This window comes from Phyllostomus hastatus, unplaced genomic scaffold (assembly GCF_019186645.2).
Source record: "Phyllostomus hastatus isolate PE091 unplaced genomic scaffold, TTU_PhHast_1.1 phas_scaffold_12, whole genome shotgun sequence".
NCBI lineage: Eukaryota > Metazoa > Chordata > Mammalia > Chiroptera > Phyllostomidae > Phyllostomus > Phyllostomus hastatus.
Genome location: NW_025334007.1, coordinates 16,475,677 through 16,501,776, shown reverse-complemented (window position 1 = coordinate 16,501,776; position 26,100 = coordinate 16,475,677). Strand labels below are relative to the sequence as shown.

Below are 26,100 nucleotides of genomic sequence, written 5' to 3'. Positions count from 1 at the left end.
GTGAGGTTGTCATTGTTCACATACGTGCATTCCAGTCCACTCTCCTTGACTGCCTCAATGTTACGCAGACCTTTATGTTATGGTAACAATGGTTGGGCTCTTCTCAGACAGACCTCATACACAATTCATTGGTTTTTAGTATATTCACAAAGTTGTGCAGCTGCCCCCACTCTCTAATTCCAGGATATTTTCACCTTCCCCCCAAAAGAAACTGTACGCATTAGTGGTCACTCCCAGTTTATGTCCCCTGCCCCGACATGCCCTGAAACCGCAGATCTGCTTTCTTTCTATGGATTTCCCTATCGTGAACATTTCATACAAATTGAATTATGTTTGTGGCCTTCTGTGTCTGGCTTCTTTCACTTATTGTAATGTGTGCAGGGTTCATCCATGTTGTAGGGTCAGTACTTCATCCCTTTTTATGGCCGGTCTCACATTGTATAGGTATGCCTCTTACCCACTTACCAGTTGATGGACATTTGGGTCGTCTCTGCCTTGGGACTATTATGAATAGTGCTGCTATAAACATTCACAAATAAGTTTTTATGTGGATGTATGTCTGCATTCTCTTAGGCATATGCCTAAGAGACGAATTGCTGGGTCATATGGTAACTCTCTGTTTAACTTTCTGAGGACCCACCAGGCTGTTCTTCATTATCATCGCATCATTTTACATTCCCATCAGCAGTGCATGAGGGTTACAGTTTCTCCACAAGCTTTTCAACACTTGTTGTGATCTGCCTTTTTGATTTCTAGACATCGTAGTGGGTGTGAAGTGATGTCCCCAAGTTTTTATTTGCATTTCTCTACTGGCTATTGATGTCGGCCATTTTTGCTAATTTTTAAGTTGGGTTATTCATTTATTTATTTACTTTTAGAGAGTTTCTTTATTTATTTTTAGAGAGAGGGGAAGGAGGGAGAGAGAGAGAAAGAGAGGGAGAGAAACATTGATGGGCTGGAGAAACACTGACTGGTTGCCTCTTGCACGCCTCCAACTGGGGACCTGGCCCACAACCCGGGAATTGAACCTGTAACGTTTCAGTTCGCAGGCCGGCACTCAGTCCACTGCCCACACCAGCCAGGGCAGGCTATTTATATTTTTTTTATTGCTTAGTTGTAAGAGTTCTTTATATATTCTGGATACAAGTACCTTATCAGATATTTGGTTTCCAAATATTTTCTCCTATATGTTGTCTTTTCACTTTCTTGGTAGTGTTCTTTTAAGCACAAAAGTTTTTAATTTTGATGAAGTTTAATCAATTTACTTTTTGTTTTGTTGCTTGTATTTTTGGTGTCATATCGAGTTATTTTTAATATCAGAGTTGTAGAAAAGTTTAGGAAACAGTTGTTCCTGAGGTCTGGTGCATAGTAGCATTTAAAGAAAATTTAAAAGAAGATGATTTTGCCCTGATTGGTATGGCTGGTTGGCATCATCCCATTGACCAAAAGGTCTCTGGTTCGAATTCCGGTCAGGGCACATGCCTGGGTTGTGGGCCAGGTCCCCAGTTGGGGGCGTGTGAGAGGCAACCAACTGATGTTTCTCTCACACATCAATGTTTCTCTCCCTTTCTTTCTCCCTCCTTTTCTCCCACCCTTCCCCTCTCTCTAAAAATAAATACATAACCTTAAAAAAATAAAAGATTTCCATTTCATTTCATTGCAGCATTCAGTCAAGCTAGACTTTAACTGAAAGTGAAGATATTGATCCATTTTCATAGTTTCGATATTTAAAAAAACAGTATGACTTTGCCACCAAGTCACAACTTTGAAGATTGAACTTGGTTTTGATTATTTTATATTTTCTCGAGGACTTCAATATAAATCTGTAAGCGTTTACAGGTTGTGATCACGGTGTGCCTGCTACTTGGGTTTATCACTCAACAGTATATTTCTGTACTCCCATGTCTCCATATAGACATTTAGGTCACTTCCAGAAATCCTTCCTTGGCTTCTAAGGCCCTGCCTGCTCCAGGCCTCCCTTCAGTCCCATCCGCACAGAACTTCCCTCCCTCTCTGGACTCCAGGTGCTCGGGCCTACCCTGGACTCGCCCAGCTGCCAGCTGCCTGGCGCATGCCAGGCTGCCTTGGCAGGACCTTGGCCTGGGCTGGCCCCTCTTCCTGGTTCTGGCTCCCTCCCCTCTTCTAACAGTTTTCTTCTGCCACTGAGCTCAGCTTCTAGTCAAACCCACTTCCCCCGGGTCAGATCCACCTGCAGGGCAGCAGACCTTGGTAAAAGGCTGTGTTCTAAGTCTGCGTGCGGCGAACGTGATCATGGAGACGCTGCTTTGGGGACAGCCTACACTGGAAAGGGGTGTATAGTCTCTCACTAATACTGTTGAACACAGCCAGATTCCCTCCGGCATTGGAAGTTACTGCTGTTTCTTTGGCCGAGTGGCAGATGAAGTAGCTGGCTATGTCACAGAATTGTGGTGTAGGAAATGGACACCATCCCCCCATGGGTGGGATCACACCCAGCTCTGGGATACTCCTGAGATGCTCGGATGAGGGGCAGGTTTACACATTGCATCTGTCACCAAGGAAGATGCTGGGTAGAATCCCCTGTACTGTGGAGGTAGTTCTTTGGTTTTTGATTGAATGAGAATTGTTGCATTTTATACCAAGTACAGACTCTCATTTGTAAGACTCACCACCATTGTAATGCCATGGCTTTGGGTGTGTATTGTCACCTCGTCCATCTACCAGCTCTCTCAGCCTGGGTATGCGCTTGTGTCCTCAGCACCTGGCGCACAGGAGGCGCTCAGACTGGGTGTGGCTTCCGTCCTCGGTGTCTGGCACACAGTAAGCACTCTATAAGTGCTTGTTGAAAAACTGCTTTCCCACCTCTGGGGTGATACTTGATAGAGTTCTACAAACATTTGCTTGACGTTTCATTTAAAACATGTTGAAGCTATTAAAACTCTAATGAAACTTAGGTACACTCAGATGTGCTTTATGCTACATACCAATGGATTGCCTGCTGTCTGGTTAACTTCATTTTGTGCGGATCTTGAAATAAAGTGAACCGTTGAAAGACTTACCATTGCAACTGCTTATTTTCATTGTACCCACGACAGCAACAGGAAAACCTGCAGAAATAAATGCCAAGGACCTGAGCCTAGTGGGCTAAGTGCTGGGGTTTAGAGAAGTGTGCCACTTTTTTTTTTAAGTCATTTCCACCTTTTACTAGCTGTCTGACTTTGAGCAAGGTGCGCCACTTCTCTGAGTCAGTATCCTCATCCGCAGTGTGGGGATGAAGAGAGACTTGTGAGGAGTGAGTGCACTGAAGCAGAGTAAGTGGCTCTCAGGGCTTAGTCAGTGTTGGCGTCGTCGTTACCACGGGCACGCCTCATTTTATTGTGCTGTGCTTTATTGCACTCTGAAGATAGTGCAGTTTGGTACAAATTGAAGGTTTGTGGCAACCATTAGCAAAAAGAGTGACTTGCTGAAGGCTCAGAAAATGCTTAGCATTTTTTAGCAGTAAAGTGTTTTTTAACTAAGGTATGTCCATTGGTTTTTTAGACATAATGCTACTGCGCACTTAGTATACTACAGAACAGTGTAAACATGAGTTGTACGCACTGGGAAACCCCCCAAATTCACGTTACTTGATCTGTTACGACATTCACTTTGTTGCGATGGTCTGAAACTGAACCCTCCATATCTCTGAGGTGTGCCTGTATTATTACTACTGTTTTATCCTTAACTCCAAAATATCGAGGCTTGGAATCTCATTTTTCTCATTGATTGAATTGATAAGTTAAGAACTGCTACAGGTAAGTCCCACAAAAATGCCCTCTACTGTAAGGAGGGGCAAGGGGCTTGAAACCATTGGTTTAGGTGGAGAGAGGCCGGTGCTTTGGCGCCAGGGAAACCTTCCCATTGAATTTCATCTCTAGGGCTGGGAACCTTTGGCTTCCCCTGTCTGCCTGCATAATCCTCTTATTTGTTCCACCCAGAACTCGCACTGAAATTTGACTAAAGCCATCGTCATAAAAGAAACCTTCCTGTCATACCGCCAGTAAAGACTTCTTCCTGTATTCATTCCACAGAAACTTCCTGCACTCCTAGGATGAGCCTGGCACAGTGCTGAATCTCTCTCCTCATTGTCTGCATCTGGAGTAAATCTTTCCAAAAGTTTGAGAGGTAGGTACTGTTGACACCCTTGTCCCGTGAGCTTCAGGATGTCAAGTAGATTGCCCGTGGGTCAGCGTTCTTGGCCTTGGACACCAGGAACCAATTCTCTTTTCTGATAGTGGCTTTTATTTGGTTCGCCAGAAAGTTTTCACCTTGGCCTTGGCTGTCCAGAAAGAAGCTTCATGACACTCTTTGCTGCCTTAGCCCGACTTTTCCTGTATCCAGTTGGGGCCCTTCCCTCTTATGGCCCTTCCTTTTTCCTTCTTTGTGTTAGCATTAGTTTATTCTCTGGAATATGATTATTCTAAGCCACTAAAAATGTGGGCAAATGTCGAAGAGTGAATGAAATATTTTACATTTCATCCTAACAAAATTTTATAGCTGTCTGAGTGAAAGTTGGAAAAGAAGAGTAGGCAAGTAAAATACTTCTAGAAAAAAAACAATGATTAAAGTGTAGTATTTGAGTCCAGGAGCTTTACGCTGAAAAAGGTCATGGGCAGCTTTGAGGTGTAATTTCCTTTTTAAATTAAAAATTTAGCCCTGACTGGTGTGGCTCAGTTGTCTGGGCATCATTCTGCAAAGCAAAAGGCTGCCGGTTCTATTCCTAGTCAGGGCACACGCCTGGATTGCGGGTTTAGTCCCTGGTCAGGGTGCGTGTGAGAGGCAACTGATTGATGTTTCTTATATCGATGTTTCTCTTCTTCTCTTTCTCCTTCCCTTCCCCTTTCTCAAAAAATAAATAAAATCTTAAAAAAAAAAGAATTTAGCCTTGGCTGGAGTGGTTCAGTGGATTGAGCATCGGCCTACAAACCAAGGGGTCGCTGGTTTGATTCCCAGTCTCAAGGCACATGCCTGGGTTGCGGGCCAGGTCCCCAGCAGGGGGCGTGCAAGAGGCAACCACACATGGATGTTTCTCTCCTCTTTCTCCCTCCCTTCCCCTCTATTTAAAAATCAATAAATAAAATCTTTAAAACAAAAAGAATTTAGCTGCTAACGGGAAGTCACATCTTTCACATTTTAATTCTTGTGTTTACTCTTAAAATTATGAAAACAGATTGTACATTGCTGAGCTGAGCTTTCTAATTTTTTCTTTGCAGATGATGATACTTGAACTGAACAATTAAGGTCAGGTTTATGACCTATGTAGTATGCTTTTCTTATTCAGATTTCCTTATAGAATTTAGTTGAATTGCTAAAATTGTATTTTAACCTTGGTGAAGATTGTTGCATTTGGGCAATCATTCCAAACTGTGGATTATAAAAGACTTGACATTCTATTGTAAGGTAAGTTCAGAAAATAACATAGCAGGATATTTTTATTCATTCAGCTTGTACTAAAGAAGTTTTGAAGGATTTTATTATTTTCACAAAAGAAAAAGGAAACATTTTAAATGTCTATAAACTGATTATGGTTATGTTAATGTATAGATTACATGAAACTACTTTTTGTGAGATGTCATTGGGAAATGAGATGGTTTATACAATTACCTACATCACCATGTATGTTTATATGCAGTACTGTAGTTAGAATCAGAGAGGTGTTTGTATATTTGTTGTTTTAGTCAATGCCAACATACTCCCAAGTAGGATATCTGGAAGCCCCAGATTCTAGGTGGGAAACGTGGGCATTGTGCCCTAATTCCTGGTGTGTGAGTCTGGCATTCCGCAAATTTGCTTGGTCAGCGTCATGTCACAAGCTAGGACATCGCACATCATGGAAAAAAAGAAAAGGACTATCAATGTGCCATAAGGGAGTCATAAATGACAAATGCCAAGGGATTTCGAACACTGTATTTGGTAGACATATGCAGCCAGTCATCTGAGGGGAGGTTGTTGGATTGCAAACTCTGGTTTATAATTTGATGTAGAGAACCTAACAGTGCAGTGCTGTACAATGAAACTTTATATCTGGTAAGGCAGTTATAGACCTATTAAAATACTGGGATGCGTGAATTGTATCCCAGTCCGTACATGCACATGGATGTGTATCTAGATACCTGTATCTAGTCCATACGTGAATGGGCTAGAATTACGCACATCTGTCGTGCAACCTGGCCCTTTTGTGGTCACATACCGTGAACGCTGTGTGGAAGGAGCAGCCTTGGGATGGCGCTGCTGGGGACGGTTTCCAGTGTTGGCGATGACCATGCCGAGCAGCTCTGCGGGCCCGGTGGTCGGTCAGCGGCGAGCCAGGTGCAGCGGGGTGGGATCACCGGCAGAGGAACAGTCTGTGCCAGGGCGAAGGCAAGGGAAAGTGTGTGCGCTGAGCGAGTGGAGTTGAATTTCAGCTGCCTCTGACCGTGCTTTTCCGAAGGACGGAAGCCGAGAACGGGGAGCGGGGCCAAGTGTCTTGCCTCAGAAGCCGGACTTGGGCTTGCATCTGTGGAGGACTACTGAAGAATGTTAAGGAGGGGGCATTCAACAGCTCCTTTCCCTAAGTCAGAGTAGTCGGTGTGCTCTCTTGCTTGTTTCTCTTTTTTCTGTTAGATGAAGTTATTTGAGCAAGATTGCAAAGAATTAAACAAAGGAACCTGTTTAGTACATTGTTATATAAGGCAGGAAATTAAAAGGCTTGAGACTGTTGCAGTGTCCTCTTGAACATTTAGCTGGGCCTTGAGCCGAGGGATCCATTGGCAGTCAGAACTCTCCAAGAGGTGTGCACCCTAAGTGCTTTTGTTGACCAATTTAAATTGTACTAATCATTAGTGGTAATTACTATAGTAGCAATTGAAAAGAGCCAGTAGGAGTCAGGGACAAGTTGCTACAGGTTTTACCAGAACAGTATAGCATGTATTTGGAAACACACAATCCTTGCACGTTATAGGAAGTGTTCAGTTACATTACACTGGGTCACATTTGCATATAACCAGGAGATAGTCAGATAATGTTTACTGCAGTGATTCTGCGCATTCATCCTAGTAACACCACAGCTATTGTTTGTGTCTTTATTACCTTCTCATTGAGGGATTCATAACATCTACTCTCATGTTCACGGTAATTACCGTTTTTGTTCTGGAGCTGTGCTGTCAAATGTAGCTGTTGGCCCTCTAAATATGGCTATTCAATTGAGTTCAAGTTAAATACGTTTTAGAATTCCGTCCCTCACTCCCTGCAGCCCTATGCCAAGTGCCCCGCAGCCACGTGTGGCTGGTGGCTGCTGTCGGATGGACACTGCTGGTCGAGGGCGTGGTCGCCACTGGCGCAAGTTCTGTTAGTGCTAATGGGAAGCCTGTCTTCTCTCACGACCTTTAATATGCTAAACCCCCTTATGATCGACATATTTCTAGATTAAGTGATATAATGTGATTTAAAGTAACTGGGGAGAAGGGAGAGTTGGGAGTTAAGGAGGAAATAGGATTTGCCATAAGTTGATAATGGGTGAAGGTAGGTTTAGGGTCCATGGGGCATCATTATATTATTATGATTATTCAGAGATTTTATATGTGTTTGAAATATTCCATAATAAAGAATTAAAACAGGAGCTTAAATAGGAACAACACTTAGGAGCAGCCGTCTGTCTATAAATGGGCAGCAGAAATCCCTCCCACCAGGCTGGTGCCTGCAGTGTAGGAAAGTATTTAGTCCTGCCCCACGGTTTCTACGTGTAGCACCACGTTTTTATTTAAGGTATACTTGCTTCCCCCTCGAAACTCACAAGTAACAGCACAGGCTTGCACTTGTTAAGTTGGAACTGCCCAGATGAGTCTTGTGGGTAGAATGTGCTGTATTACAGTATTATATTAAAAATTCCATGCCCTGGCTGGGTAGCTCAGTTGATCAGAGCATCGTCCTGATACACCAAGGCTGCGAGTTTGAGCCTTCGTCAGGGCGCATACCAGAATCAACCAACGGATGCGTAAATAAGTGGAACAACAAATTGATGTTTCTTTCCCTCTCCCTCTCTCCTCCCTTCTCTTTCTCTCCCTCCCTCCCTTTCTGTCTCTAAAGTCAATATAAAAATTAAAAAATAATTGAGTGCGGGCTGCAAACCAAAGTGTCGCAGGTTCAATTCCCAGCCAGGGAACATGCCTGGGTTGCAGGCCATGACCCCCAGGAACCGCACATTGATGTTTCTCTCTCTCTTTCTCCCTCCCTTCCCTCTCAAAAAATAAATAAATAAAATATTTAAAAAAAATTAAAAAATAAAATATAAAAATCCCATTGCTACTGACATATAATGTTGGCAAACTCCAAGTAGTGTTCCTAATGAAGAGAATAGAGTTCATTTACTCAGCGTTTGGCTTATTTTTGTTCACTGCCAAATCAGTCAGCTTCTGTCCCTGGTCTCCCGGTTACCAGCTCCTATGGTGATAGCATTGGAAGAGAAGAAGCGGGTGTCCTTGACAAAACCCCTGGCAGGAGGGGAAAGCCGTCGGGGAACACTGTCACTGTGTCACCAAAAGGCTGTTTGAAGTTGTCACAGAGACTTGCCTGCTTCAGTCTCCTACTGCGTCTCTAACAAATGGTGGCAGGGCTTTTTGTGAGTAGAGAGAAATGGTTGAGAGCAAGGTGCCTGGGGTCAGACTCGGCCTTAAGTGCCAGCTTCCGTGAGCGGAGACCCAGAGGAGGGGTGACGGCGGACCGGTGGGCCGTGCCTGCTGCGCGGTGGAGCGCTCCCTAAACGCAGCTCTCACTGTTGGGTTGTCCCTGTGCAGAAAGCCATCGGGTTCTGCGTTTATTTCCCTTAAATGCCGATGTGCATAGACTCCTGTAGAGCAGAGTACAGGTCGAAGGGAATGTAATGGTACCTTTTTATTTTACAGGGTTCTGAAGTCAAAGATCTTGAGATTAATAATGGCAGGAAAATCATCACTTTTTAAAGTGATTCTCCTCGGAGATGGTGGAGTTGGAAAGAGTTCCCTAATGAACAGATACGTGACTAACAAGTTTGATGCCCAGCTCTTCCATACCATAGGTGTGGAATTTTTAAACAAAGAGTTGGAGGTAGATGGACATTTTGTTACCATGCAGATTTGGGACACGGCTGGTCAAGAGAGATTCCGAAGCCTGAGGACACCCTTTTACAGAGGTTCTGACTGCTGCCTGCTCACCTTTAGTGTCGATGATTCTCAGAGCTTCCAGAACTTGAGTAACTGGAAGAAAGAGTTCATATACTACGCAGATGTAAAAGAGCCCGAAAGCTTTCCTTTTGTGATTTTGGGTAACAAGGTCGACATAAGCGAACGGCAGGTGTCCACAGAAGAGGCCCAAGCCTGGTGCAGGGACAACGGCGACTGCCCTTACTTTGAGACAAGTGCAAAAGATGCCACGAATGTCGCAGCGGCCTTTGAGGAAGCGGTTCGAAGAGTGCTCGCCATGGAGGATAGGTCAGACCACCTGATTCAGACAGACACCGTCAGTCTGCACCGAAAGCCCAAGGCTAGCTCCTCTTGCTGTTGATCATTAGGCTGCCCCGTCATTCTAACCAACTCACACATACACGCAAATAAACGCGGGGGGAGAAGAGAATTAGCATTTGCAGCAGTGGATCATCTACTCATAAAATTAAACTAATCATTGCTGCTTCGTGATTGGGTGGGGGAAGGGACACACCACTCGCAGAAGAACCTATTTACTCAGTAATGGCATCTTACATTTATAAATTGTAACGGTTGTCTAATAACATTTAATTTAAATATGTAAGTTACAGTGCTAATAGATGACCAAGACTTTAATTACCATTAAAACAAAACACTTGAATATTCTAGAAATATTGCTCTTTTCCTGGGAAAATGGAGAACTACTTTTTATATATGTATATTTTTATGTAATTAGCATTCTATTCCTGGTTTGGGGGTAAAAGTTTCCTAAAGCAATAATGTTAGATATTAAAGATTAAAATTGAATGCATTTGCACCGCAGTGAGTTACTTCTTCATTCTCTTCGGAATTGTGTGCACATTTCTGTCCCACACGTCAGAATCGATCCCGCCGGCAGTCGCTCGTCATCTGTGTGCCGCATGTTCCCCGCGCCCCCCCCCCCCGGCCCCCGGAGGCAGTGTTATCATTCTCAGGGAAAATGGGGGGGGTTGTGGTGTGTGTGAAGGTAATAGAAGGCTATTTGGTCTTGTATGTATTTAGTGTCTTCTCTTCCACTGAACATGGTGTAGTGATTTGCTCTCAAGATTCTCCATCTTGCCGCAATGACCAGTCTTCCTGATAAATCAAACGGTGGTCTCTTGTGGGCAAAGTACATGTGCTGCACATTCATGCCGATTCCATCCTCCAGAGGCAAATCAGTGCCGAGACCGTGTGTCAGTGAAGACGGGACCCGGCTATGGAACGGCGGGGTTATCAAAGGACATGCTTGGGGGCGGGGGGTACAGTTTGAAAAACCAAACGGATATATTTTTTTCTCCTGGCTCCACTCATTGGGAACCACTGGAAAAAGTACAATTACAGTAAGCTAAGCTTTTGAAAGTTTCATTTCCTAACATAACAATTTGGCTATAAGCAAAATGTTTTAACATTTTTAACCTGAGGAAATTAAATTCCTTCATACTCTCAGGTTAGAGAGAGCTCTAGTGTTTATTCTTTGTAATCATCCCCCTGCCCCTAAAAACTAATCTTCCATCCAAAAAACAAAATAGGAACCCACCATTAACAAATTGGTGTGTATTACACATTTTTTATTTTGTTGAGGGGACTTGCTTTAAAATCAGAGATGTACCCATTGCTTTGTGACTTGCCCTTTTCTCAGTATATCCGGACATATTTACATTATAGTAGACGGCTCCTTTGCTTATTAGCTGTGTGGGTATCTAACAACTATTCAAACCCTCCTCCCTCCATAGACTTGGAGCAGTAATTAGGAAAGTGCCAGCTCCCCGCCTTGGTCGATATTGTCTCTACATACATGGAAATTCGGGGCAACAATGAAGCATTCTACACATCACATTTCAAAATGCTAAGGCACAAGGGACATATGTCCCTTTGCCACCCAGTTCCTGCCCCTGGAGGTACTGTGTCAGTTTCTGGGGTATCCATCTGGATATTTAGTACCTAAGGAAAGCATATTGTTTTAGTTTGCTAGGTTGCCATAACAACATGCAGATTGTGTGGCCCCAACAATGGGCTTTTCTTTGCTCACAGTGCTGGACGCTGGGAGTCCCAGATCAAGGTATTGATAGGTTTAGTTTCTCCCGAGGTCTGTCCCTCCGGCTTGCAGGTGACCTTTCCTCTGTGTCCTTCCCCACCCCCTATCTACGTCCACATTTCCTCTTGTAGGAGTCCACCAGAGTGGACCAGGGCCACCCAGAGGGGCCCATTCCAACTTAATCACCTCTTGAAAAGGCCCAGTCTCCAAACTACAGCCACAATCTGACGGTGTGGACGGGAACTAGTTCTTCAACATACGGATTTGGAGGGGAGGGGAACAATTTGGCCCGTAACTTGTATGTGTAGGTATTTACAGAATGTACAGTTCTGGTACTTGTATAGATTGAACTAATACCTTAGTGTTTTAGAAACTTGTAAGCATCTTTTCAACGAATCTATTGTCAGATAAATGCTTAAGGATTAGATGAGCTGGCATTCAAGAGGTCTAGGGCTGGACGCCAAAATGATCCAAGGAACAGGACCTGCCTGGTGTGTGTAGACAGGCTCATAGAAAGGAGAGTAATCCAGCTTCCCACGGTGACTTAAAGGGATCTGGCGGACAGCGGCTCATACACCAAATACGGTGTTCAAATGGGATAACCAAGTAGCTTTGTCCTTCAAAGAAACTGCACCTAACTGATGGCAAAGCTCTGCACACAGCAGCAAAAGGTAGCTGAGAATCGGATTCTTTTGTGGCGAGTAAAAGGTGCTTTAGTTGGCCGGTATTACCTATGCACGGGGAAAACAAGAGTTGGGGACCAGAGCAGGGGGTGCGGGAGTGGTGGAAATAGCTGCAGAGCCCCCGAAGCAGGGGGAAGAACTGCCGTTCAGGGAGGGGGCACCTGTTTGAGTTCTGGTGCTCGCAACGGCACACGGGGCCGTCTGTGACAGTGTGCTCTTCCACACTGTCTGTGAATGTAGTAGAGCCTTTCAGTTCAGTGTTAACGGCGGGCTGCTGACCTCGGAGAATGGACAAACGTGTATCTGACTGCTGAGCGCGCAATCACAGTGTGCTGTGCGGAAGATGGGAAGGTCCAGTTGTCAGTGGGCTACCTCAAATTTTAGTCACCTCCTTCATTCACCCTTGATGTTCTTCCTCTTTAGAGGAAACTTTGGTTTACATTTCTGTAAAAACCTGGGTAAGCTTTCAGTGGGGAAATGGGCCTGGGATTCTGAGAAGTCACCCGTGTGGACTAGCCACCAGGAAGCGCTTTTGTGGATGAAGAGAGGACACGGGGCTATCAGGCAGAGATGGGCGGTCTCTGTATATATCCAGGGAACATGGGGGCGCGATGCAGCATTCCAGGGAAGGACAAATCCAGGTGGCTGCATCCGCATCACGCCGGGAGTGCTAACGACGACAGATTTAGTGCTGACATACCTGCGCTCAGTGCGGCCCGATGCCCAGGGTGCTGCCCAGGGTGCTGCCGATGCCCCTCCATTGCTCTTGTGTTCTGGCACCTTCAGTAACGTCACCTACTAGCAGATCTGAGCTGCGCCAGCTCTTCAGCTTTCCCAGTGATCAGCCTGTGGTTCCCCTCCCCCCCACACATACCGGTCCTGGTTCTGTCCCATCAGCTGTCCGATCCTCATACCCAGGGCTGCTGTCCCCCACACCTTCACGCCCAGCAAGCTTTTCTTGCGCAGCCCACCAGCTCCTGTGCTCATCACTGGACTTACTTTCGAGCTCCTTCAAAGATGCAGGCCTCCGTGAGATTCGGTACTTAACTGCTGCAATGTCCTCACTCAGGGCTCCTGTTACCCGTTCCCATCTCACCCTCACATGCCTGGAGAAAAGGACCCCTGTCTGCAGGGCACCGCTGCTGTGCGACTGAGCCGGGACCTGGTCTGTGTCCACCCTAGAACGTCCTACTGCAACACCCTGCTGGTGGCCTGCTGTGTCACAGCCTTCTGTGTTACATGGTCATTGAGGGCAGAGCAAACTATGCATAAAATATGTGTCTGAGTCTCTCTAATGAGCATGGCTGAAATTACTCCTGGATTTCTAGCTGAGGATCTTTTTCTGCTCCCCAAGCTCTGGCACCTAACTCGAGGCAACCCGAGTTCTGTAAACACGGGTACAGACAAGTATTCCAAACAGTAGTGGAGGCAGGAGCAGCCCTTTAAAAACTCGATGTTACCTGGCTAGTGTAGCTCAGTGGATTGAGCACGGGCTGCGAAGCAAAGTGTCGCAGGTTCGATTCCCAGTCAGGGTACATTCCTGGGTTGCAGGCCGTGGCCCCCAGCAACCGCACATTGATGTTTCTCTCTCTCTCTCTCTCTCTCTCTCTCTCTCCCTCTCTGAAAATAAATAAATAAAAATCTTCAAAACAAAACAAAACAAAAAAACCCTCGATGTTAAACTTCCACAATCTTGGACAAACATCTTTATTTAAGAAGTCAAAAAAAAAAATGGATAGGGGAAAAATGATGGTAGTAACTTCAACACAAACATATAAGACCGAACTTACAATTACTTGTGCAAGTTATGCAGAATGGAACAAAACTCTTCAAGTGCTCATGATCAGCACAGGAAATCTGTGGTTATATTACTTGCCTTTTGCTTGACATTTACTGGCTCACAGTAAAACCCCACACATGTTACAGTACAAGAGACCACTCCTGCCCCCTCCGGTGTACAACTTGGAGTGCAAAGGTTAATATAATACAAGCTTTTCTTTGTTTACAACTCTAAAATTGCCTTACAACTTTGTACTAGCACACATTCCAACAGATTAATTTCCAAGGGTGTCCGACCTTTTGGCATCTCTGGACCACACATTAAATACACTGCAACATGCAAGCGCACACTCACACACACAAATCTCATGTTGTAAGTAAATTGACCATTTTGTGTTGGGCGGCATAGCCATCATGGGCTGCATGCGGTCCACGGGCATCAGGTTGGACACCCCTGAATAATATACAGTCTAAGGGAAAGGAAATAAAAGAACACCGCCCGGCACTTTGGGCCCAGTCTCTCATTTTCCAGACATGGATCCTGGATTCCAGAGTGACAGCGGGATCACTGTCCCCAGTTGCAGGCAGGCAGGCAGGCATGTGGCATTGGATGCTGCAAAAGCTGTTTGCTTCAGCACCTTGAGTAATGCTATGCATAGTGCCTATACATTTCTATAACATCCCCGGATGTATAGGTAAGCCCGTGTCCCTACTATCAACTTCACTCCACAACGCAGACGCTTGACTGTCTTCCACATCCTGACAATGGCATTTGGTTCGGGGCTGTTACATCAAGGTCAAGCTATCTGAATGTGGAAGTCAAAAGCTTATTTTCCATTTTTAAAATAAAGGTATTTCAAGGTTATGGATAAAGAACGCCTTATAAATAACTATTCCTCAACAAATATTGATCTACTGCTAATTCTAAGAAAGTGAATGCACTATTTTTAACTATGAAAGTAATTTCATTAGGTTTAGATAGATTGAGACTACAAGTAAAACTTTTCCAGTCTATTTAATCAAGTAACTTACAATGTACACATTCCTGAGTATACCCCATTGTGGTGATTATTTCCGAATTTTCCTGCATTCAGCTTAAAAGGTGTTTCTTCCCCAGAAACTGGACTTTTCTGTCAAATGCACTGGATCGAATAGGAGAATTGGGTTCATAAAAGGGATTCATTGCAAACTAGGAAAGAAGAAAGTATTAGTGAGTTTGTCAGAGTGGAAAGGCTGACAAATCATAGGTCTCTAAATTTTCTTTGCTTAAAATTAAAAGAAATCATCAGACATTCAAAACAAAAGCCTGAAAACTACATTTTTTCATTTTAAGTTCCCACGAAAACGTGCCATTGTTAAACAGTACCTTCCCCTTAAGGATATTTTTGTCTTGGTGTTTCAGTTTTGAGCGGTACCTGTGGTCATATGGTAAGTGTTGCCCGTGTAAGTGAAAATTAACTTTCAGGCTTCACCCTGCGCGTGACTAATCTTACATTCACTGTAAATGTGCGTCAATCTGTAAGGCCCTTTGGCTACATAAAATACAAACTAAATATCTGCCATATGCTCAGAGATAAGAAAAACTTACACCTCAGTGATACTAAGTCACTCGTGTGGTAATTTTTTAATAACCAGGTTTTTAGTTTTCTCCTTTAATGCAAGGTGGTTGATCAGTTTCGCAGATAATGCAATGAGCGTATCATAACATGTCAGAGAAAATTATTAATAACAGATGGAATCACGAATGAGGAAAGGAGTTACCGATTTTCAGACCTTAATCACTTTGCCCACTTTCATAAGAGGGCTAAATATTCTTATTTGCTACTGCTGACTAGGAATAGTGACTGTTGGCTCTGCTGATGTGCCGAAGAATCCTTGTTCAAACACAGAACACTTAAGTGAAGAACAAACTGTTTTTAGCACTGCAGTTTAACCACTGATGTCCTGTTATTTTACTTTTTTCCACTTACCTATCAAGAAATATGGGTGGCACCATTCTCCTTGAGTAACTATTTGATAATATATGAATCACTTCCCACTTGTTTGTGATCTTATTTTTGCGTTGTAACTTATTTGTAAAGTATGTGGAAAATATTTTAGATTACAATTATAAAGCAATTTCCCTTATGGAGAAGACTTCCTTCTCTCTCTCTCCGGTTCCCCAGGAAAATCAACTCTATGCACCAAAAGGGGGAGAAGGAAAGCAATGTAGAAAGGACCACCCTGAGTTCTTTTCCTCGATGCCTGTTACCCTGGTGAGGGAGCTTCAGGGTCGGTTCTGACTGAGGAAGGGCCCGTCTGGGGTGAAAACTGTACTATAAAGGAGTCACTTCGCCAGGATAAGCAGGTTTAAAAAGTTATAGAACATACCATACCTTTATGTATAAATCATAGACATCAGTAAAGAAGTTCTTTATTCCATCTTCTTGCCTTATGTCATGAAGCATAATGAATCTCATATGTGAAACGATTAAGGTATAATCTCAGAAATGAAAAATGCAAAGCAATCAGTTGGCACAGTGTTCTTCAAAGAAGGGACATGCAGTGTGTGTTTTGCGATGGAAAAGTTAAACACAAACTGGGTTCAAAGTAAGGTTAGTTTTATCTTAAAGAGAACATAATCTTTTAAAGTTAAAAAACAACTATAAAATAACCCTGGCTGGTGTAGCTTAGTGGATTCAGTGTGGGCCTGTGAACCAAAGGGTCGCCAGTTGGATTCCCAGTCAGGGCACACGCCTGGGTTGGGGGCCAGGTTGCCAGCAGCGGGTGCATGAGAGGCAACCACACATTGGTGTTTCTCTCCCTCTCTTTCTCCTTCCCCTCTCTCTAAAAATAAATAAATAAAATCTTTTAAAAAATATTGTAAAATAAACCACCCTTGATAGGGTTCAGATAAACCTTATTTTTTATGAGATTTGGTTTTAAAATTGATGTTAAGCAAAATATTTTTTCCCCTGAAAAAGAAAAAGGCAGCCCCATAAATGGCCATTTTTACCTGATCCTTTGAGGTCCACAGACTCAGCCTGGCGTCTGTGTCCCATGTTGTAGCTTGTCACCCCAACCTTCAGTTAGCTAGCTTTATCAAAAAGGCAAGGATATGACCCGCAGTAACAAATGCCGAAACGAACCACTCATTGAACTTGTCCACAGTTTTCAAGTACATGCTGTTGGACAGCCACATGTTCTCATCTACCAGGTCGAGGGCCGCGTGAGCTATGAACTGGTTCAGGTGACGATGGTCGTCCTGGATGACAGTGTGAGCAGCCCCGTGTTAACATCCCCATACCGCGTCAAGACGGGCAACCCTTCCTCCCGTACATTCTCCACACAGTGTTTCTTGGGGGTGGGGGGGGCACTTTCTGCTTTTATGTCACTTCCTGATGGCATCAGACTTACACAAGATCTTGAGTGTTTTCATATCATATTCTACTTTTCAATTTGGTGTCTACAACCCAACAAATAGAAACAGCCAAGTATAGTAGATTAATTATAATATAAATACATGAAAGGTGTTCAAGAAACTATAAAGATTTTTTTTTTAATTTTGCAAGGAAGCTGCCAGATTCTGTAACCTTTTAAGCATGTGGAAAAAAAAAATACTTCACTGAAGGAAAAAATAGGTCCTTCCTTCCAGAAGCTTTTATCTTTTTAGAGGAAGACGGCTACAGAGAGGCGCCGTTGACAAAGGCCTCAAGGAAGGGGGGAAGGGGGAGGCTTCCTATGCAGTGACACCTGGTGAGCAGTGGCGACAGGTGAGGAGGTGGCACTCCTGAAGGGTCGGCATATGCCTCCTTCAGGTGCACGGAGTTTACCTGGTGGGGGACCTGGGAGTGGCAGGAGGCTGTGCTCAGCCCCTGTGGGCAGCTGGTCACCTGTGTGACAGCAGAAGACAGCCCTGGCAGAGCGGGGCTTGTCCCTTCCACGGGCTGAAAAGGCTGCACTGGAGGAGAAGGTGGCCGTGTCCCACCACAGCGCAGAGAGGGAATTCACAACCTGGAATGCGGTCTGAGTGCTGTGGACTTCTTCCTTTCCAAGTGCATTTTTCAAAGGCCGCCTCTTTTGTGGGTTGAATGATGCCCCCAGTACCTTAGAGTGTGGCCTCTTTTGGGAAAGAGGGTCCTTGCAGATGTAGTTAGTTAACATGAGGTCATGCCAGACTAGAGTGAGCCCCTGATCTAATGGGACTGGTGGACATTTGGACACAGACACACCCGGGAGGATGCCACGTGAAGACCGGAGTTCTGCTGTCACCAGCCAAGGAACTACCAGAAACCAGGAGAGAGACCAGGAATAGACCCTCCCCTGGCACCTCCCCTGCCGACCCTTGATCTCGGACTTCCGGGGCATCCAGAACTGTAAGCCCATCCACTGCCATTGTTCTAAGCCGCCCAGTTTTGGGTGCTCTGTCAGGGCAGCCCTAGGAAACGAATACAACCTCTCTGCTCAGGAGGCTGTGCCCGTGCCCGGGCTGCAGGAAGGCTGCCGGTTGCCCTGGAATCCCTCGCACAGCTAAAGCCTGTTTACTTCACTCCTGTTGCCATGATGCAGCTAAGTCAATCCTCAGAGAAGTGGATGTATTTTTGTGCCTGGCTTACGGCAGCATTTTCCATTGCTTTGCGCTGATGGTCCATCCTGAGAGATCAGGAGGAAACTAGAAATGCTTTCCGAAGGTAAGTGGTAGCAGGAAAAAACACCCCTAAGATAAGTACTGCTTTATGCACCACCAGCCCACTGGAGTGTACAGGGACTACATTTAAGGAGCTGTGCAATGCAAAGCAACTATTGCTACAGAGATGCCTCAAACCAAAGCTTTAATCAGCAGTGTGCTCATAGGGATGTGGGACAATGATGTAGCAACAACACCTGGTAGGATGATCACTTAAATTTCTATCATATTTTGGCAGCAAGATCTGAATAGTTGAGAAGCATCATACACGGGACTGGACACTATGCATTACAATTAATTTCCAAACTCAATTCCTGTCTTAACATTAAAGCTTATTTGTGGAGGTCGGGAGAGACACAGCACAACTTGTCAGGACGGACTAGTACGGAAGGATGGCGGGGACCCGGCTATTCTCGTCTCAAGACTCTATGGCTCAGTTTACTCTGAATGGTGAGTTCTCCAGCCAAGCTCGCTTGTTTAGACAACAAGGAGGCTGGGTGCATCACTGGGGGGCAGAGCATGGGGTACCACGCAGCCAGCAGGTAGTGTACAAGGCCACTGAGAACTGCCCTAGTCTCAGGGGCAAGAGGAAGACACGTAAGTAAGGGTCTCTTTTACCCCTCCCAAGGGTAAATGGATCTACTACGTGTGTCCTGATGAACAATGTGGTTTGCTGGGACAGAATGGGCTTTCGTGGCATTTCAAGGCAGCAGCGAGTGTTGTTCCAGACCCACCACGGGTGGGCCGTGTGTCTGCGTGCTTAAGGAGTAGCTTTCCCTAAGGGTGGCACAGTGACCTGCAGACGGGGTGAAGAAACCCAGAGCGCCCCGCGAGGACGTGCTAAGTGTGCGCCGAATTAAAGGAGGAAGACACAATTCAGAGGACGTTCCCTGGCTGGCTTCCGTCAAGCCGTGGGGCTGCAGAGCAAGCCTCACTGAATGGTGGCAGATCCCAGTTACCTCGCCTGTCCAGATCTCCTCTAGTGCTAAAACCATATCACACCGTCAACATTACCACATGTAACAATTCTGGTAGGAGTTTTTCAGGCTCCATACGCACTTTGGATTCTGCTTTTCCAGCTGGCAAAAACTCCATTTCAAAAACTGGATTATCGTGGTGGCCAACAATGACAAAGTAGAAGCTTCCAGACATTGTCTTCAAGTTATGGCTCCTGACGAAATGAGAATAAGACATAACTTTAGTCCTCGATACTGAAAATCAAAAACATGAACAGGGAGTCTAGAATTCAATTTTTTATTTAAGCCTGACACCGCAGAAAAGGCCACGGAGCTCGGCCTGCTTTCCAGTATGCTACCACAGACATGTGGCTTTTGGACTAGACAGATCTATACCTGTGACATGCCCGCAGAACCCAGTGCTTTATTTTCGTAGGTAAACTAGAAGACCTCCAGTATAAAGTCAATCCTTCACCTCTCAGGGTCTGAAAGTTTGGAGCATTTAGAGTAAGCTGGGCCATCCTTGCACTGGACTAGTCGTGAGGACCAGCACTAACACCTGCGAGGATTAATGCGGGGTGCTGGTTAGGGAGTCACCGGCTTGCCTTGGGAATTTTCAGGAGGGACGGTTCCACGGGAGCTAGAAACAACTCCACCTCGTGTCACTTACACGAAGGAGCGACACTCATGGCATTTATCTACTGGCTATTAGCTGTATTTATATGTTCCTTACCTGACGCATGTATGCTAGAAATACAAGTTTCTACAAATAGAAGAGCCTATGATATACCTTTTCCAACACCACTTGTGAGAAAGGAAGTTTTGTAGTCTAGAAAAGATGGGAGAAATCCTAATCCTAAGGGGAAGACATTCTGAGGCTGTGGGAGGACTGGAAACTGGGGTTAATAGGTTTGCTGAAGAAATAAAACTAACAGAAAGCGGTGGCTTGGGGGGAGATCGGTGATTCTGTGGCTTTCGGCACACACAATCAAAATCCAGTGGATGGATGGACTTAACGTATGTATTTGTAGCACAGGGTGTTTGGAATCAGACAAAGCTAGGTTCAAGTCTAGCTCTGCCACTCACTAGTAATGTGACCGCCCAAGGAAGGACCCTTAATCTCCCACTCCCAATGTGTGTCCTTCTCAGTGAAATACAGATAATTGAGATAACACGCATAGCTGCCTTTGGGTGAGCTTGAAGATCACACAGCCTAATGCATCTACAGCACCCAGCACAGTGTCTGGCTCCTGGGAAGTGCTCAGTAAGGGTTCTCTAGAACACAGAACGCCACATGCACAGATGTGCTGACAAGGAAGGCCTCCACACGGACGGGGGCGGGGGTCTGTTAACTAGGAGTGTGGAGTCCGGGGGAGAGCGGAACCGAGGTGTGCCAGAGCCCAGGGCGCGCCAAACTTCACTGGGACCCCTGCTGATTCACACAGATGGTGCAACAAAAGCCCAAGAAATCTGAAACGTATTTCCTAATGAATACAACATTTTGTAAAGGAAACCAGGGCACAGCTGGCATGCAGAACTCTAGAACTGGAAGGCCAAACTGGAAAAAAAGGCAGACGGGAGACCCTTTTGGCACGATGGAGTAAGCAGGATTTAAAATATGATTTGGGGCAGGCGTCAGAGCACTAGAACCCGCAGGCCAAACGTGGCCTCCTCCATCCTTTTACTGTCGTCGGAGGCTGCTTTTGCTCTACAATGGCAGACACGAGCAGCTGTGACGGAGACCGCCTGGCCCTTTCCAGAAAAAGGTGTGTCCCTGTTTTAGGGGGAAAATGAGAAAAAGGCCCCAAGAGTAAAACGATAACAAAGACAAGCGGGGAAGACACGAGAGCTATGAAAAATGAGGAGAACTGGCAATAATTCTCAAGAGAAAGTGAGGGGAAGAGGGAGGGAGCTTGAAATTTTCACCAAGTCAACAATGATATTCATTTTTGCTGGAATAGGTTTCATAGGTGGAGTCTGCCAAGGGCAGGGCTTACTTTCTTCAGCACAAACATTTAAGCAGCAGCAGAGAAAACAAAATAAGGCAGATACTCCCTGCCACGCCCATGCACATTAAAAAAGCAGCAGAAGACAATATATGTATGAGGAAGGTTACCCCCTACACACTCTCCTCTGTGCGGAAATGCACGACTGGGAGAGAAGCGTCGTGGTAGTGTTACGTACAGCGTGAGGGTAAACAGAAAGGGAATTGAAGGAAATACCACATAGAGGTTGTATCAGCAACTGTGCAGAGGGGCAGAACTCGAACTGCTAAGAATGTGATTTCACAAAACAGCTGAAGAAGGGAGGTAACCATTCCATTCTGACAAGGAAAAACTGAAAGGTGAAGTGGAAGGAAAGGGAAGCATACAACCCATTATCTCAGGAAGGGAGTATCTACAATCCTTTAACGTTTCAGGGCTTACCACGCCTAGATAGTGGGCAAAGGGCAAAGGGGAGACACTCTCTAGAATTCTGTGCTGTCCTATATATGGCACTTTTTTTGCGAGAATGGAAATGTTCTATACTCTCAATGTCCAATATGGCTGCCCCTGGAGGCTAATTTCATATGTGGCTAGTGTGTCTGCAGAACTACATGTGAAATTTAATTTTATTATTAACATTTAAATAGCCACATGCGGTTGATGGTTACTGTATTGGGCAGTGCAGGTCTAGATCAGTTGATTCCAAACCTTTTTTTTTTTTTTTTTAAAGCACTGGGATCTCCTGCACCTTTCCTCCACCCTGAAATATGACTTAAACTCCAATATGTAACACAATACAATGAAACAAGCCCCTGTGTTTGGGTGAGTTTTGTGTGTGTCGGCTACACTTTCCCACCACCTCTAGGGGCCTTCCCAGCATCTCCAAGGAAGACTAGGTCTCAAGGTGTGGAGGAGGTAGCGACACAGAACTTGGCAATGGACTGGACTGGGGAACTGAGGATGTTTCCAAATGCGTGGCTGAGGTGATCAGGTAGAAGACCAAGATGTGATGCTATTTACTGAGAAAAGAAAGAAGGTTAGAGGGATGAAAAGGAACATGTCAGTTTTGAACATGGGATGGCAGCCAGAATAGCACCCCCCACCCAGATGCCCACATCCTCATCTTGGGAACCGGTGAATGTTAATTTACAAGGTAAAGGGGAATCCAGGCTACAGAAGGGGCTAAGATTGTTCATCCGCTGACCTTAAGATAGAGGGAGGAGCCTGGACTACCCAGGTGGGTCCAATGTAATCACAAGGGGCTTTAAAAATGGAAGAAGGAAGCACAAGAGGAAGGGGAGGGGGGACCGTGATTGCAGAAGGATGGTCACGTGATGCGAGGTTGCCGGCTTTAAAGATGGAGGAAGGGGCCACCAGTCAGAATATGGGCAGCCTCTAGAAGCTGTAAAGGACAAAGAAGGAGATTCTTCCCAAGAGCCTCCAGAAGGGAACACAGCCCTCCTGATACCTAGATTTCAGCCCGGGGAGACCCATGTCGGACTTCTACGCTACGCACTGTAAAGTAATACACTTGTGTGGGTTCAAGCCAAGGCATTCGTAGTGATTTGTTACGGCAGCAGGAAACTAGCACACACATGAAAGCTACAAAGAAAAAACCTTGTAGGAATGGGAAAAAAGGAAATATCCAAGGAAGTGGCAGCCAAATGGCAGAAAGTGCATTCTACAGAGTCAGGACAAAGGGAGTTCATTTACCATGGAACACGGGTTCCAGGGCATTGTGGAAAAGCTTGGGCGGGGCAGTGGTGTGTCAAGATGAAGCTACTTAGAGCCAAACGGGGATGACAGCATGCAAAAGAACAAGGGGCTGTGGTTTTTTCCAGCCTGAGTCCCTAACACCGAGCCCAGGACGTAACAAATGCTCAATGTTTGCAGAATGGAACTGCCAGGAGGGGGCTGTGGTTTACACAGTGGGGGATGACCCTGGAATACAGGAAAGGGAATGCAGGGAGGAGGAGAGGCCACGTGGGATTGATTAACTAGCCCAGGGGAGGCCTTGAGGGGGTGGAGGGGTGCAGGGAGGCGGTCTAGGGGCCTCAGCATCGGAGAGCTGAAGTCAGTGTTCAAGTGATTAACTAAAGAAGTCGAGGTGGTGCTTCAAGGAGCTCTGGACCACCTTGAACTCCAAGTGGATGTGTACATAATGTAAGAAGTAGGGCACAAACTAGTAATGAACACAGAGATGAGGCCTGGGACCAGAAACCTGCGAGGCTAGCCTCACAAGGGCAACAGCCCAAAATGAGCTGAAATGTGTGGAATATGTTGACTTTTTAGGCCACAATCAAGAAGAAGCCCGGGAGAAAGGTCAACTGCTTCAAGTACCTGCTATGCAAATAACAGAGGACACAGACCCGAACTTCCATTTTCTCAAAGAGAATGATTTTCAAACAGCAAATGTGATCGAAACAAGGTTAGGCAGGTTATAGATATATTAAAAAAAATCTAAACATTTCAATAAACACAACTCTTCATGTCTTAGTAAAACTACTTATGTTGGATTAGCAAATGTGATTATATATCTAGTGATCAGTGACATTTGAGAAGTTGCAGGAACAGAAAAGCACCGTATCATCAGATATAGGTAAGTGTTATTCCTATTTTCTGAAACAAAAAGGCTTATCTCCTAGTCTATAATTCAGTCCTTTCAAAGAAATTAAAACACCATGAGAAATAATGTATTAAATGACTGGCTTTGGTCAGACACCGTACTAGGAGTTTTCATTATACATTGAGTCATTTCATGCGAATCCTTAGACAAAAAGAGGGGGCTATTAGTCATGCATGTACACCTGGTTATCCTGAGAGCCAGTCATGCCAAACTTGGAAGGAAAACACAGGAGCCCGTAAGTCCTCTGGGGAAGCAATTTAGTATCTCCTGAGAAACAACTAGAGACCTTTAGTTTGGATAACAGAGTCTGTGTAGGCCCAGAGCGCCAACAGTGCTGGGGGCCGAGGAAGCACTCATTATATGTTGAATAAGGGGCACACCTCAAGGCTGACTAGAATGTTGAAGTGCTCCCAGTCAGCAGACAGTATGGGACCTCTGGAGAGCCTTTGAAGTTGACCTTCACCTAGTCCAGCTCAACATTTGAATTAATAACTGTGAGATGACACCAACTTACCACACTCAAAGATTACACTCCAAGGACAGTCAATTTATTAGAAGGCAAAAGTCAAGATTTAAAAAATATCTCTTCATCAGGTATGACATTAACCAAGTAGAATTTAATAGGATGAACAATAAAGCCCTGTACATGGGCTTGAAACAATGAACTGCACAACAACAGGATGAGGAATCCAATTTTAAGAGCAACTGCAAGAACCCAAAAGTTTTCATTTACTGCAAGCTCAGTAAGAGGTAGCAGTCTGATACAGTGGTAAGAAACAACAACAACAACAATCTAATGGAATTCTAGGCTGCATTAAGAGAAGACCATGTTCTCTTCACTAATAATATCATCTCTGGGGAATGGACTCAGTTCTGGAAATCCCATTTTAAAAGAATCAATAACTGAACTGTGCATTGGAAGGAGGGTGAGAGATAGGCTAGGGAATGTTCTGGACCAAAGCTACTGAAGGAACTGAAGATGTTTAAACTGAGGAGGGGAAAGACTTTTGGGGGAGGGGATGGAGGACAGCACAATGTTATCCTTAAAGATGATATACTGTCTAATGGAAAAGGGATTTGACTAGTCATGTCAAATGGGTTTCCCTTCCCGAGGCAGTTCTAATCCACTGGTAGTCACGGCCAAGAACTGGTGCTGGGAAAGATTCTGAGACTGCGTGTGGTCAGCGGGAAAGATCGCTGCGATCAATTATTACCCACTGTCATCGGTTTGGGGGAGGGCAGTTGCCTACGTGAGTGCCAAGTATTTACTCTTTGCCGCCATCCCAATCACACCCATTAAAGCCCAAATGAAGTCACACTTTTCCAGAGATGTGTCCCTGCTGGCTTCTATCTTAAACCACCTCTCCTTTTTCTAAACTCTTAGCCCAGTCCATCATGCATCTTAATTCTTATCCAATTCTCCGGCTATGTTTCCATTACTGCTTCTGGAAAGACTACTTCCTTTTTAAACTAGATTTAAGCATCTTGAGTACCCGGCTCACTTTCACCTTCCTCCCCGCATGCAAAGTGGGGGGTACTCAAAGATTAGCTCCCTGATTTTCAGCCAGGCACTTCTGCCTTCCAGAGGACACCCGGCAGTGTCTGGAGACATTCATGACTGTCAGAACTGGTGGGGAGGTGCTACAGGCATCTAGTGGGTGGAGGCCAGGGATGCTGTTCAGCACCCCACAGCGCACAGGACAGCGCTCACTACAAAGACTTTTTGGTCTCCAAGTGCGACAGTGCCGCGGTTAAGAGGCCTTGGGTCAGCTGAGTGACCCAGGGAAAGGCAAAAGAAGCAAAGCCCCCGAGCTGGCGGACGTTTGCAGGTTGCAATGCGTGGGCTGTAATGGGATCAGCCAGCCGGGGGTTAGACAGGTTGGGCCCAGCACCCCAGTCGGCAGCAGGATGGAGAGACAGGGTCAACACCCGGGTCACGAAGGGGCCCGACGTCCCCCGGAGCATCCACCTCACTCCCAACCTTCGCTCCATCCCCTACCTGCGCCGAGAGGCAGACAATGTAAATATCCAGGGAGTTCCCGCGGCAGCGACCCGCCTTCCGCAGCTTCGGTTAGGACCGCCTCACAGTCCTCGCGAGACTCCGCCGTTACGCTCTCGCGACACTAGGGCGGGGCTTCCGGCGGCTGCGTGGCGTGACTTGGACCGCTCGGCGGGG

The 26,100-nt window shown here is 45.5% G+C and overlaps 2 protein-coding genes across 7 annotated transcripts in view; one reads left to right on the top strand and one right to left on the bottom strand.

Moving 5' to 3' along the window:
• RAB9A (RAB9A, member RAS oncogene family) overlaps positions 1-9,984 on the top strand; it is a 47,452-nt gene extending 37,468 nt beyond the window's left edge. For 4 of the 6 annotated variants that reach the window (XM_045856078.1, XM_045856080.1, XM_045856076.1 and 1 more), the window contains 2 exons: positions 4,050-4,143; positions 8,898-9,984. In XM_045856078.1, the coding sequence (XP_045712034.1) occupies positions 8,929-9,534 (606 nt within the window). In that variant the 5' untranslated portion in view covers positions 4,050-4,143; positions 8,898-8,928 and the 3' untranslated portion in view covers positions 9,535-9,984. Of the gene's footprint in view, positions 1-4,049; positions 4,144-5,231; positions 5,419-8,897 lie in introns of all 6 variants that reach the window. The other 2 variants (XM_045856081.1, XM_045856079.1) reach the window with 1 other exon arrangement.
• Positions 9,985-13,603: 3,619 nt separating this feature from the next.
• Positions 13,604-26,058, bottom strand: TRAPPC2 (trafficking protein particle complex subunit 2). The gene is made up of 5 exons (XM_045856024.1): positions 25,924-26,058; positions 19,417-19,528; positions 16,791-16,935; positions 16,067-16,152; positions 13,604-14,880 (listed from the first exon to the last, which is right to left on the bottom strand). Exons 2-5 carry the CDS (start codon positions 19,507-19,509, stop codon positions 14,782-14,784), a joined length of 423 nt encoding a protein of 140 aa, XP_045711980.1. The 5' UTR covers positions 19,510-19,528; positions 25,924-26,058; the 3' UTR covers positions 13,604-14,781.
• Between the last annotated feature and the right edge of the window lie 42 nt (positions 26,059-26,100).

Coding starts and splice junctions, on each gene's coding strand:
- TRAPPC2 (XM_045856024.1), bottom strand. CDS start 19,509: ATGTCTGGAAGCTTCTACTTTGTCATTGTTGGCCACCACGATAATCCA. Junction 16,936..19,416: donor CTGGAAAAGCAGAATCCAAA/GTGCGTATGGAG, acceptor ACTGTCATCCAG/GACGACCATCGTCACCTGAA. Junction 14,881..16,066: donor TCTATGATTTATACATAAAG/GTATGGTATGTT, acceptor CTTCTTTCCTAG/TTTGCAATGAATCCCTTTTA.